Source organism: Neomonachus schauinslandi, chromosome 3 (genome assembly GCF_002201575.2).
Source record: "Neomonachus schauinslandi chromosome 3, ASM220157v2, whole genome shotgun sequence".
Taxonomy (NCBI): domain Eukaryota; kingdom Metazoa; phylum Chordata; class Mammalia; order Carnivora; family Phocidae; genus Neomonachus; species Neomonachus schauinslandi.
The window spans coordinates 87,329,566-87,342,905 of NC_058405.1; the positions used below are offsets into that span (position 1 = coordinate 87,329,566).

The 13,340-nt window shown below is 37.4% G+C and overlaps 1 protein-coding gene across 2 annotated transcripts in view; it reads right to left on the minus strand.

Moving 5' to 3' along the window:
* Positions 1-13,340, minus strand: part of CNTNAP5 (contactin associated protein family member 5) — an 820,459-nt gene that overhangs the window by 118,827 nt on the left and 688,292 nt on the right. For both annotated transcript variants that reach the window (XM_021695826.1, XM_044913255.1), the window contains exons 15-16: positions 8,208-8,335; positions 7,859-8,029 (exon numbers count right to left, since the gene is read on the minus strand). In XM_021695826.1, coding sequence (XP_021551501.1) covers positions 7,859-8,029; positions 8,208-8,335 — 299 coding nt within the window. The remainder of the gene's footprint in view (positions 1-7,858; positions 8,030-8,207; positions 8,336-13,340) is intronic.

The window sequence follows — 13,340 nt, forward strand, 5'->3', positions numbered from 1 at the left end:
GATGGTGGTGATGGTGATGATGGTGGTGGTGGTGGTAGTGATGATGGTGGTGATGGTAGTGATGATAGTGGTGGTGATGATAATGGTGGTGGTGGTAGTGATGATGGTGGTGGTGGTAGTGATGATGGTGGTGGTGGTGATGATGGTGGTGGTGATGATGGTGGTGGTGGTGGTGACATACCAACTGAGGGAGAGAGAGAAAGAGAGAGCATTAGCAGGAACACAATAGGTACAATGAATTCTGCTGAGTGCTACATTAAATACTGACCATAGAGTCTGTCATTTTAATTCTCAAAATAACCCTATGAGAAAGGCATCATTTTTATTCCCATTTTATGGGTGAAAAAACTAAAGTTCAGAGAAGTAAAATTTTCTCAGTTTCTCAGACAGGACAAAGAATCTGACTCCAAAAGTAGAATTCTTCTCCATTTTTCTCTATTGAGTATGTCTTTTTGTATTTTCCATTATTACATAAGAATTTTTCTTAAATCTGAAGGATGTGGAGAGGCAAACTATAAATTGATGTTGATGAGAAAACAGTGCCCTTTCAGTCACTGGAGCCTTCCTATGACAGATCTTCCCTTCCTTCTCGGCACCTTGGGAAGCCCCCTCTCCTTTACACTTAAAATAGGACATGGGTATTTATTTGACAAAGTCATCAACTGAATTATCAGTAATACCAAAGGTCAAATAGCACCCTGGACCACTCCCTCCTCAGCCTTTAAACCCAAACAGAAAACCAGCCTTTGTATAAGAAGCCCACAGTAGGTGGAATTTCAAGTAACTAAGAGCTTGAATTGTTTTGCATTCTGGTCAAGGTGAGCCCTGACCTAAATTAAGAGAGGCAGGAAGGTAGAGGCCCTAAAATGGGATTTGAAAGCGTGGACCCTGGAGCCACGTTTTTGATCTTGTCATGACTCAATTTTCTCATTTGTAAAATGGGAATAAAAATAGTGCCTGTCAGGTTGTTTATGACTTAATCCTGATGAAGTTCATAGACCCATGCCTGGCACATAAGACGTACTCAAAGTGATAGCTATTGCTATTACTATAGTGGCACGGCTGGCCAACTCAGCCACAATGGCTTTGGCTCATAAACCCATGCATTAAAGGAGACAGAACTGAGGCGAACAAATTGGGTTCAACAATTAAAAGATTAAATAAGAATGAAGTTGGCCCTTTGAGCCATTTCCTGTTTCTTATTCAGGGCACAGATGCCACCTTGCAGCTCTGCACTTCTTGAGATCAAATAAACACTAACTGTGAGATAACTGGGACCTCATTTTATTTCTCTCTACAGAACAAAGGTAAAAATTGGTGAGAATTGGAGAGGAAAAATGTTAAAGATTTTGCTAAAAGCCTCCCTGAAAATCTGGTCTTGTGGATATTACGTTCTACATGGATAGCACATCTTTATGGAGCTCTTGCTCTACTGCTGCATCTACCCACCACCCCCTGTCACCCCCCTCCTTGGTAGGGTTCCTGTACAGGCTTATCCCTGCTCCAACATTTATCCCCCTGTTGTACAATGATCTTTTTATGGTCTGCCTCCCCAGCTAGTCTGCAAATTCTAGACGGACACCTCACTTTTTGGACACCTAGCACCATGGCTTGTATATAGGAAGCTCTCATTCAACCAAAGGCTCATTCATTAAAACATTACACCACACATACTAAATACAAGTTTGTAATTTTCTTTAGATTTTTTTTTTTTTTTGGTTTATACCAAGGCATTAACTTCCTTGAAAAATATTTTTAATTATTACTATTTAATTTTATTTAGGTCACTATTAAAAACATACTTTGTTCAGCCCATTCCTCCTAGAACTGGGGGACAATCAGTAAAATGCAGTAATCAGAGCTAATGTTTATTGAGTGCTTACCAAAAACCAGACACTCTGCTAAGCATTTTTCATGAATGAACTCCTTAATATTTTAAGCATCACTATACTCTTATGAGACAGGTAACATACTGCAGCTGAGGGAACTGAGCTGACAAGTTGCTCCAACCCAGATGGAGGAGAATCAAGATTTAAATCCAGGTGATGTGTCTCTGGAGCTCATTTTTAACCCACTCTTCCTATGAAAAAAAAATATTCTTCCCTCAAACTTATGCTGTGCCCCTGGGGGGTCAAAGCTAGAATATATAATAGAGGTACCTGGAAACAACTGAATAATAATAACATAAGTAAATAAGTGATACTTCCAACATTGCCTAGTGACTCTGAGGATGGGGGCCTGACACAAAACAAAGTCTGCTCTCCTTTGCTGGAGAGATGGTGAATTACGAATGGCCCTGGAGGGGAAAACCAGGAGCCCTGTGTCAGCCCTTAGCTCCAACATGAATTTACCCCCTGGCCTTTCTTTCTCCCACCTGTCTGACAAATATCTTCCCTCATCATTTACTCCCTTGGGGTTCAAGACAAAAGTATAGAGTCATTTAGCCCTTCAGTAGGTTTTTACCAATCCAGGTCTTGTGTTCGACCCTGAGAATGCATAGATGAATGAAACCCAATGAGCTCACAGTGTACTTTCAAGATTGACAAAGAAGGGACATGCTAAGTGGGGGAAAGTGCTGTAAGTTCAAGAGAATGTCTACCAAGTTCTTTTAGAAGATGAGAGGCTTTCTGAGTAGAGGCTCCTATATAATGCTCTCCCTTCCTAGAACCTCGTGTCTATGTCCTGTGCCCTGACCCCATGTTGGGCATGAGACAGATCCCAGGGACCATTTATGGACAAAGAAGAAGTCACTTAGCCTCTCTGATCTTCTGTGCATACATCTATAAAAAGGGAAATATGAACTACATGACATATCATTAAACATTTCTGGAGATAAGGCAACTCTAGAAAAAAGGACATACACTTTACATAAAATTTTGAGGACTTCCTGAATGTCTTACATTTCAAATCACAGAGAAAAGTAATTCTATTTTTTTCTGAATCCTAACATTCTTGGGTTTTGAGGCAGTCTTGCAAAACAGAATACGGAGTTGCACTAAGGAAGAAAGGTAGGTTGATCCTGGATTTTGACTCTTACTAGCTGTGTAACTCTACGTGTGTTACTAAGTTTCCTTAGGGTCGCCTTCCTCATCTATACATTGGACTAGGAGTTGAACAATGAAAATCATAGTGCAGTAACTTGATGATCATCAATAGGATTGTTTGGAAAAAATGAACAATAAATGAAAAGCATTTAATACAGTGTCTAATCAGAGTAGACACTAAACAATTTAGTTTTAGTGTTACATTTTATATTATATAAATGTATAAATTTAATTATTAGTAGTATTAATTTTATCATCTCTGAGGATTATTTGGTAATATTATTTTTTTTGGTACTTTCTTGATATGATAATGCTGAGCATCACAACTCAAGTCTCTCTCTTTTTCCCCCATATACATATGTATATCATATAACAAATACATATACATATAAATATATGAAATATGTATATCTCATTCACTTCTTCCATGGGCTTGAAAACTCGCAAAATACACCACTCCAGAATATGCTATTTTAAAATCAGGACGATTTTGAGCTGAAAGCAATTGAGAAGAAGCAGAGGCATGGAAAGCTCCCTGCTCTCCCCATTTGTTTAAAGCAGGACATAAATTTACAAAGATGACTCCCCTCCCTTCTCTACCAGGAGGACAAAAGTTAATTGCCTGGAGACAACTTCATTTTTTTAAGATGTTATTTATTTATTTAAGAGGAAGAGAGAAAGAGAGAGAGAGAGCATAAGCAGAGGAAGTGGCAGAAGGAGAGGGAGAAGCAGACTGCCCACTGAGTGGGGAACCAGATATGGAGCTTGCCCCAAGGACCTGGGGATCATGACCTGAGCTGAAGGCAGATGTTTAACTGACTGAGCCACCCAGGCACCCCTGGAGACAACTTTAGACCCTAACAGTCTAGAGATGGCACCAGAGGGATCTGCATAACAAACTTTACTAACCAGCCTTTATCACTACTCTTGGAAACCTAAAGCTGCTTCCTTTGTCTATTATTTCTCCATAAATTTATCATTCTCTGTTGAACATGCTATATAATAAGCTATAGTTCTAAGCCACCTCTTTGAGTTACTCATTTTTCTCAGTGCATCTCCCATGTACACACAATGTGTGAAGGTTAGTAAACTTCTGTTTAGTTTTTCTCTTGTTACTCTGTTTTTTATTACAGGGGTCTCAGCCAAGAACTGAGAAGATAAGAGGGACATTACTTTTCCTCCTTTATAGAATTTAGAGAGAGTTAGCCCCCCCCCCGCCCCACTCCACCCCCATCCAGGTGTAAAGGTGGACCCTGGCAAAACCACTCTGCAATCCTTACTTCCATGGCCAGAGGCATTGGTCAGAGGTGATCAGATGTTGCACATCAGGAGTTTCACCCATCAGCTGAAATGTAGCTCTCCCTTGAAGGAGAGCTAGCTTTAGACTGAAGAAGGTATTCAGAAGTGAGTGCAAGGAGAGAAATAAATTGAATCCAGATAACATTATGAAACTGATGAAACCAACCAGAAATAAAGTGTCTCATCAATTCTGGACTTAGTCACATGTCCCAGTACCAGTGAATCCCCATCCTTGTGTCTACCAGTTCAAATCAAATTTTATTTAATTGTAGCCAAATACATCTGATTGGCATATGGGTATCATAAACCCCATTTTGCATAAGTAAGCACTAAGGGGGTGAAGAACATGCTCACGATTAAACTTAGGGGGATGGAAATTTGAATCCACCTGGGGTTCTAAGCAATAGGCTCTTTCTGCTACACCACGCTGACTCTCAACAGCCATTCCCCTCTGCTCCTCCTCACCCACTTCAAAATATGTTTCCATCCTCACAGCCATTGTGAGATAATTGTCAAAATATCTCATTTTTCCCCCTCAGTCTCATTTGAAACAGTTCCACTAAGACCTGACACTGTAAAATGTCTTGTTTCTCATAGAATATGGACCAATCTCAAGGCTACATAATTCACACGTCTTAGCTGGAAGTGACCCAGAAAGAAATGGATTGAAAATTTCATGGAGACTTCTTGTTCCTGTTGAACAATATGGATATATCAACTTTGGAAGCTTCTGTTCAGATGGTTATAGAGAAATACTCCTTAGGGATGGAAGAGAAATCTATTCTGTTTAAAGACCATTTCCTTTATAACTAGCTGATCTGTAGAAGTATCTTGTTATGAACCCCTTAGGGTGAAAATTTTATCTATAGAAAAGGCATAGGATGAGTGTAACTGTTAATAAGAAATGCAAGATCCCTTTCAATTTGTTTTTTTCTTTTAAATAATAATAATAAATTACAATATTTTGAAAAATATGAAGTCTTGTACTTTAAAATTTTTATATAAAATCTTCTTGTTTCAAAAAAGTATATGTTCTTCAACCTGGTGAAAAAGTGTATGGCAAACAATTATATCAATGGACTTTTAAATTTTCATCAAATTAAATACCATCTGCATTTAAAACATTTTTGTATAACCCGAAGGACAAAATACAGTACCAGAAAGTACAAACAAATCGGACATTGAAATGTAATTAACACTAAATCATTGCTCATTACCTTGTGATAATATGCCATGACATTTGCTGCTGCTTTAATGAATCAAAAGGCCTTAGGGCCTGATTTTTATTAAATTTACATTGAGGTTATTATATCCATATTATGAAATTGTTGGCACTCAACCCCACATTTTCAGAGCCTGGCTAGGTTAGATAGGAGAGATCTTATTTCACACTAAAGCCACAAGAGCTTCCTCCCATTAATAGTCTAAATCATCAGAGTAAAGGAGGTTAAAGCTACCAATTAAAGAGATCTCTTTCCTTGTATGTGTTGTTCTATAACTGCAAAAGAAACACTTAGCTGTTTGGTGATTTGCAGGGGGCTGGTGCAAACACCTCAGTCATCTCTGCCAGCTAGCACTTTTGTTTCTTTCTCTGGAGCTCTCAAATTTCCAAGCTCCTGTTGCCAAGACGTTACTTATGTTTTTAAGGGTATTTCATGCAGTCACATCACTATCACAGTATGGGTCAATTGCCTCCATCAAACTATGGAAAACTATGGAAACTATGGAAAATCCGTGTAGACACAGATGTATGAGACATCTAATGACAAGCCCAAGTCATCATGGTCATGGGCATAACAAGGGCAAGTTGGTGGGAGCAGTCCATTCGTGTATAAGAAATAAGGGGGGTGGGCAGTGAGTGCAGAAAATCAGAAAGCCAGCAAAAGCAACTAAAAGTAGATGTTTTTATTATTGCCACGCACCAGTAATTCTAAACAGTATCAGTGAAAAAAACATTCCTCCACCAAAAAAAGCCTTTTGTTGGTCTAAATTTTAACAAATGCTGATATCAGTATGAATTTTTAATAATGTATATGCAAGCCTCAAGCACATTTTATTACTTACCACTTAATAAATATTATATTCAAGAGGGAAGTTAATACAGACAACTCCAGATACACCTTTGGCTCTTGAACATGCAGACTCAAATATATGGGCTTAGTTTTAAGAGTAAGAATTCAGCTTCTGATTTCTCATTTTTACAATTACTGTGCTATCCTTGTTTAACTCAAATCTACTGTTGAAACACATGAATACACATTATCACAGGGCTTGTGACACAGATTGCACCCAAAGAGAGCTCACACAACTGCAAAACTTTAGGAATTATATAAGATTTTACCAAACAGAATAGTAATCTGTGATGAAATTTCTGATGAAAATATTTTAGTGAATTTTTTTTTATTGATTACAGAGATATTTAAAAGTTGCTAGAATTGATCCTGAAGAAATCATTGGAAAGAATCACAATTTCTGGAATTTATTATAAAATAAAATATTTTTATGCATATCTACCAAATTCATCTTTATGTTTAAAATCTTTCCTAAAATTTACATGTCTGTTGCTTAATCTGAAAAAAAAAAGTTATTTTAAATTTAAAATTAGTAAAACTATCCTTTGATCGATATAAGATAGATGGGCAAATCTGATTATACTCTGTTTTGAACATACATATGTGAAGACAATTGATTTTGATGAATTCATCCACAAATTTGCAGAAGTAAAGTTGAAGGAACAGAAATTTTAATATGACTATTACTGGAACAAACCAATATACGGTATGTTTTTATCCTTTTTATTTAGGAAAAAAAAAAGGACTAATGTAATTAGGAACCATCATGTCTTTTCTTTTTTGTACTGGAATTTTTTTATTGGTATTATTGCATGTAGGTGTTCAATATTAGGACATTTTGCCATCTACATTTCTATTATTCTTCATTTAACTTCATAATCATTACTGAATATAACTTGTATATAGGAGATGGGATGTTAGACAATGCTCCATATCCTGGAGTCAAAGTCTTTAGCTACACCGCTGCTTATGGTGAAGTAGTTGAAAAACAATGGGAATTCTGTAGTCACACACTCCTAATGGTGGGAAATAAATCAGGAAGTTACTGTCAGAGCAAAAGTACAACAAAAAGTAGATCCTAAATATTAATAGAATGCATAATAATAATACATTAAGCTTTCCATGGAAATTGAAGTGAAAAAGTTCTGGGGTGTGGAAGCTTAAAAGTCAAAGGTAAGCGATACCCATGGACAGATAAAGTACGCTGTAATAGATATCTATGAGAATTTGAAGAATGCACTATTTTGAAGAGAGAACGATTACATACTGATAGGCAATAATAAAACAAAAAGCATTAGAAGGGACTAGAAATTATTATGGCTAATTTTACAGATTTCCAGAGGCATTAATTTGATAGTATCCACATGTACTAGCTGTTTGTGGCAAAGATAAGACTCGGACTTCTGCTGACATTATGTTAAATTCATAAATGAGGGCACTTACAGCTAATTTCAAGTCGGATGAAGTCTTTCATGCCAAGGTTTTCTAGGAACACTCCCGATAGAGCCGTGGTTTTAAAAAAGAAGGAAATATCAGCACTGAACTCCGCATGGAAGGTAGGAAAGTGGAGGTAAGAGGCTTCTGTATAAAATGATACCGCATTCCAGAAGTACCCTGCAAATGAAAAAACCCTTAAGCATGGTTCATTGTTTTAGAATGGGATGTAGAAAAGCACTGGGCATGTGAATAATTTTCAAGACTGAGGGACATTGCAGGGAAAAGGGATAAGGGAATAAAAACATCTTGTGCTTATATAATGAAGAGAGAAAGCTTCTTTCGATTTATTACTCACGGTCTCCATAGCAACGCAAGGGACCAATTCTCCAAGCAGCTTCTGAGTTTGATCTGTTGGTATCAGTGATAACTATCTGAGTGACAGGCAAGTGGTCTTTGAAGGAAAGAAAGCCAGTATCATTTGTCCTGCAAAACATAAATTTAAGAAAAGAGAGAGAAAATGTGGATAACGTAGGGGCTCTTTTACCAAGACTCCCTTTTCAAAGGTGATTTGGGTGGTTGCAGCAGCAGGGTGTGAGGGTGGGGAGGGGAAACCAGAAGGCTTTTCATCTCATAAGCATATGCAAAAAGCTGGAATGCCAATTACAAAACCCTTGGCCACCTTCCAAAAACCAGTGGAATTTACATTTTTCCTGTCTTTCCGGAAACACAGGTAATTTACAGAGCTTGCTATTGCTTGTTGTAGCTGACAGCACCCCACCTGCCCAATGCCTTGTTGATGTAACATTAAACATCAGCTCTCTTTTCACAGAGATTGGCTATCTCAGTAACTAACTTGAAATGGGCACCACAAATCTCACTTGAAATCACTCCCAGTACTTGTTCCAGCCACCTGCCTACAGGTTTTAATCAGCTTGGGATGTTTCTTAGCACCTTTTAACTCTAGGTAAAAACAAGTCTTTATAGAGTTTCCTGTTTGTTGCTTTTCATTTTGCTCTATATTTTAAAGATCTTGGGAGTTAATGACTGTCTTTGTTAGTTAGGCAAATAGATAACTAGTCACCCTTTGACAAAAAAAAAAAAAATAAATAAAAATAAATAGGGTGAAGCTATTGTTTTTCCCTTTTTTAAAGCTGTGTTTTCAGACTCATGGTAAGGACATATCATTTAACTGAGAGAAGAAAAGTGTAGAGAAGAAACCTGTATTGAATGAATAACTATTCTGAGCCAGAAATATACTAGGGGATAAGGATATTTTTCCCACACAACATGCTTGCGCAGTAGGTACTATGATTTTCATTCACAGATGAGGAAACTGAGTCTAAGATACATATCAGATGTTTTGTCTAAGTTTGCAGGGCACAAGAGGCAGGGCCTTGATCACATACATGGTATCTACCCCATGTCTAAATTTAACAAGCATGCCAAAAATAGCCATGTCTAAATTTAACAAATATATTTGTACGCTTTGAAGATGCCTGTATTTTATGTGCTAACATTTCATTCCGACATGGTAATTTGAAACTCATGACTAATAAAAGACTGAAATTTCTGAAAGAAGGCGGGGGGTGGGGAATACAAAATATGTTATATTACAGCAGGTCTTGAAATAGTAACCACAATTTTTCAAAGCCTTTTTAAGTGTGCAAGGTGAACTTTGCTTTGTTGTCTTGCTCCATTTAACTCATCCAAACATCAGGTGTCCTGCTAGAAAATATGATAGGACATTTTTATTTCCATGTTCCATCCATCAGGTGTGCTACCAACTTGAAATGATGAGCTGAACTGAGTCATGTGAGGTAGTCTGAAAACTGCACAGAGTGGGCTGGACTCCCCACCCATCACAGCCTTAGTTAAGGACAGGATGGATCACCTTCCTGGTGCATGGGAATTGGCCAATATTCAGGGCAAAGTATATAATGTAGCAATTTTATAACAAGAACACAAAGGAGCTGGTTCATATTGGTTCTCTCTCTGTAGTCACAAAGAAATCAATAAAACACTCAACACACACTCAAAATCAATGTTACATTTCATTATCATTTACATATCATTTACAGCTCTGAGTTTAGAGACCAGAAAATAATATCCCAAATTCTTAACTGGGGAGGCATGGCAGGAGTAGTGTGATGAGATGCTTTAAGGACTTAGCTTCAGAAGCACACACATTTATTCTGGAATCCCAAGTCCCCAGTTCCTAGCTGTGTTAGTTTGGGCAAATCATTTTATTTCTGAGATTCCCCAGTATCCTCAATTTTAAAATGGAGATAAAGTCTATACCACAGAGTTATTGAGAGAATTAAATGAGATCATATAGTCACTTAGCATGGTGCCTGATCTATGGTAAATGCTCAAAAATGGTAGTGGCAACACTCATTTTAGTTCTTATCTTTGTCCCTGAAACCTCTGTGGTCTTAGGCAAGTCAATTCATCTTTTTATGCATCCAGCTATAATTCTATATTGGAGATCTCATACTACAAAGAACATTGTAGAAAATTAAATGTTAATATTTGGCCTCCAACTCATGAGATTTGGAGAAAAACGTATCAGTTCATCTTGGTTATAAATAAATGAAATAGTCGCCTACACACATTCCCTTCAGGTCAAGTAACCAAAAAGGTAAAGAAATACCTATCCATTTTCTGTTATTTGAGTACCTGTATTTAGAGGCCATTCAAAGGATCAGGAATAAGACTTTTGTTTCTGTTTGAAAGAACATCTATGAATGTTACAAAGACACAGAATAAAATTTGAGTCTTCATAATTCAATATCTTTTCAAGCAGAGAATTCAAAGCAAATTCCAAGTAGTCAAAGTCGAATAAAGACAAATCCATATGTAATCCTGAAGAAACTATATTGCTCTAGGATTTTGTTTCTCTCAATTTTTATTTTCAAGGTGAAAAGGGTAGATTCTGAAGTCTGTCTATCAATGCTAACTACCGTCTCCCTTACCCACTATAGCACCTTGTCTGCATCAATTTGATGTTCTGTGTCAAAGCGTTGGGATATACAAGTAGCACTCGAAGAATAAAAATCTCTTCCAAGTAACAGATTAAAAAAATCATATTTGATTTGATAATGCAAGACACAATACCAAAAATACATTTTTTAAATACAAACTCAAATTCCTACAGGGGCCAGATGAGTAATAAAAACAAGTGAAGCCAGCTTTGGTTTGGATAATAAATGGAACCTGATATATCCCTTCATTGTCAGAGGGAGAGAGATGGGGGGGCGAGAGAAAGAGAGAAAGAGAGAGGGAGAGAAGAAAACTGGTAGAAAGTATTTTTTTTTTGGCTAAAGGAAACAGTGACATTCATTAGTAACAAGTAATAATGCTTTTCATGAATGTCAAACAAGTGGGTCACGTAAAACTTCCCAAATTTTAAATCTTGACAATGGATTTAAAATTCTAAAAAGAATAAAAAGAGTATGATGGGAGCCAACACTGCACAGGCCAATGAAATTCAGGTGAGGGTTGGGGTTGTGTTCAGCTTATGGACAAACTAGGCATCAAGGATACTTTACATATTTATTCATTCTCTTAAAGTCACAGTGAGAATAAAATTGGATTTAATTCAGTTTGTGAGTGACAAGTATGACTGAAACATTTCAAACATCAATGGGTAGAGTATTTGGAGGGGTGGATGATGGAGTGGATTTCAGAGTACAAGATGATATACAGTGATACAAATTAGGGTAGTACCCATTGATAAGCAGGGAGTCTACAGCCGTACATTTCTTTCTGCACATTAACTGGTTTTCCTTTCTCTTTTGTTTGAACTTGCCTTCTCATGGGAAAACACCTTATAGACTTTGTCTTCCTTTGGAACAACATACAAGATTCTTCCTAAGGGTACAGGGTACTTACGTACTTTATAAGTGCAGAAATGGTTATGTTGTAGTGAAAAAGCTTTGTCCTTTGGACCAGACTATTATGGGTTGAATCCATGTGACTCAATACACCAGTTTATAAAATGTCAGTGAGGTCACTCTAGGCCTCAGTTTCCTTATCTCTAAAATGGGGTAATGATATCAGTTTGATATTATATAAATCAAAGGAGATAATGTATATAAAACTATTAACACACTGACTAACACAAAATAGGCATTCGATAAATAGTTACTGAAATTCCCTGTAATGTTTGAAATAAAAATGTGAAATGCAAAGAATTTTTAAAGGAAAAGTAAGAAAGGGAGCCTCACTGTGGACATGAATGAGCAGAGACCAGTCGCAGATGCCAGGCAGAGACTCCAGCTTATGGAGGTTCCAACGGTACAAGGCACAGGCGTGTGTGGTCCTCAGGAAACACACATGAGCTAATAGAAAAACACATCAGAAGCAATGTGGTCTCCTCTTCCTTTATGTGCATCTTGGGATTTTACCAGGTTCAGGATTTCAGAGCAAAACAGGGGCTGCTGATTCCTTTAGTAAATCATTGGGGTAAATGGGGTGAAAAGTCACATGCTGATTTTTTTTTTTTTTCATGAACCAATCAATTTTGGTTAACTGCTGCTCTGTAAATTTAGCAGAGTCATTTCGGTCACTGAGCCTATTAAGAGAGATTCTTGTTTCCTTATTCTATGCTTATTTCTTTTAGTCACTTGAAAGTAAGAAACAAAACAAAACAAACAAAAAAAGACACATTATGCATAAGGTAGAAATTATGCAAAAACTGAAGACCCTAGCACCCTTTGAAGCCCCTGTGTGAATCTGAGTGGATGAGTCTCAAGACCCTCTGTGCAGCCTTCCCTTGAGTGGGTGACATGATGCCCTCCACTTCCTGTGGCTGCAAGGGAGGAATGACTTGCAAGATGCCCATAAGCAAGTCTGCAAGTCTGAGGTACTGTGTTGATACTTGCCAGGATTCTACCCTAGCGTTGGTTAAGGCAATTGTTTCCCTTTTGTCTTCCTTCTTAAGACTTCCTGATAAAAAAGACCTAGGGGATTAGATTAAAGGTTGGGTGTCACTTGATTGCCAAAAAAAGCAAATGCAAGCATCGACTGCGGTCACATAGACAAGTGCACACCAGGAGGTCATATTCATTCCTCTCTGCCCTACACTGACCAGACCATGCCTGGAGTCTTGTTTTCTGTTCCCAGCATAAGGAAGGTGAAGGGAAATATTTTGCAAATATTTTGGAAACTATAGTTCTTCAGTAAATATTTTAGAAATTTGAAACCATAGTTCTCTTCTCAAATAGATGTGAGAAAAACGAAATCAGGCCTTGGTATATGAATACAGCCAAAGGCTACCCAATATTACTTTATTATTAAGAAATTATCATGACCCTCAAGATTTTATGAGTATAAAGTTAATTAAAAAAATGCTACCACAGATGAAGATTTTTGGAGGCATGATTTGATTAACCTGCTCTGGATATGAATGAAAGTAGCATTCAGTAGGGTCAGAAAAGTTCTTACCAGAACTGTCTGCACTTTCCCTCTTATCTCCCGCTCTTCTTCT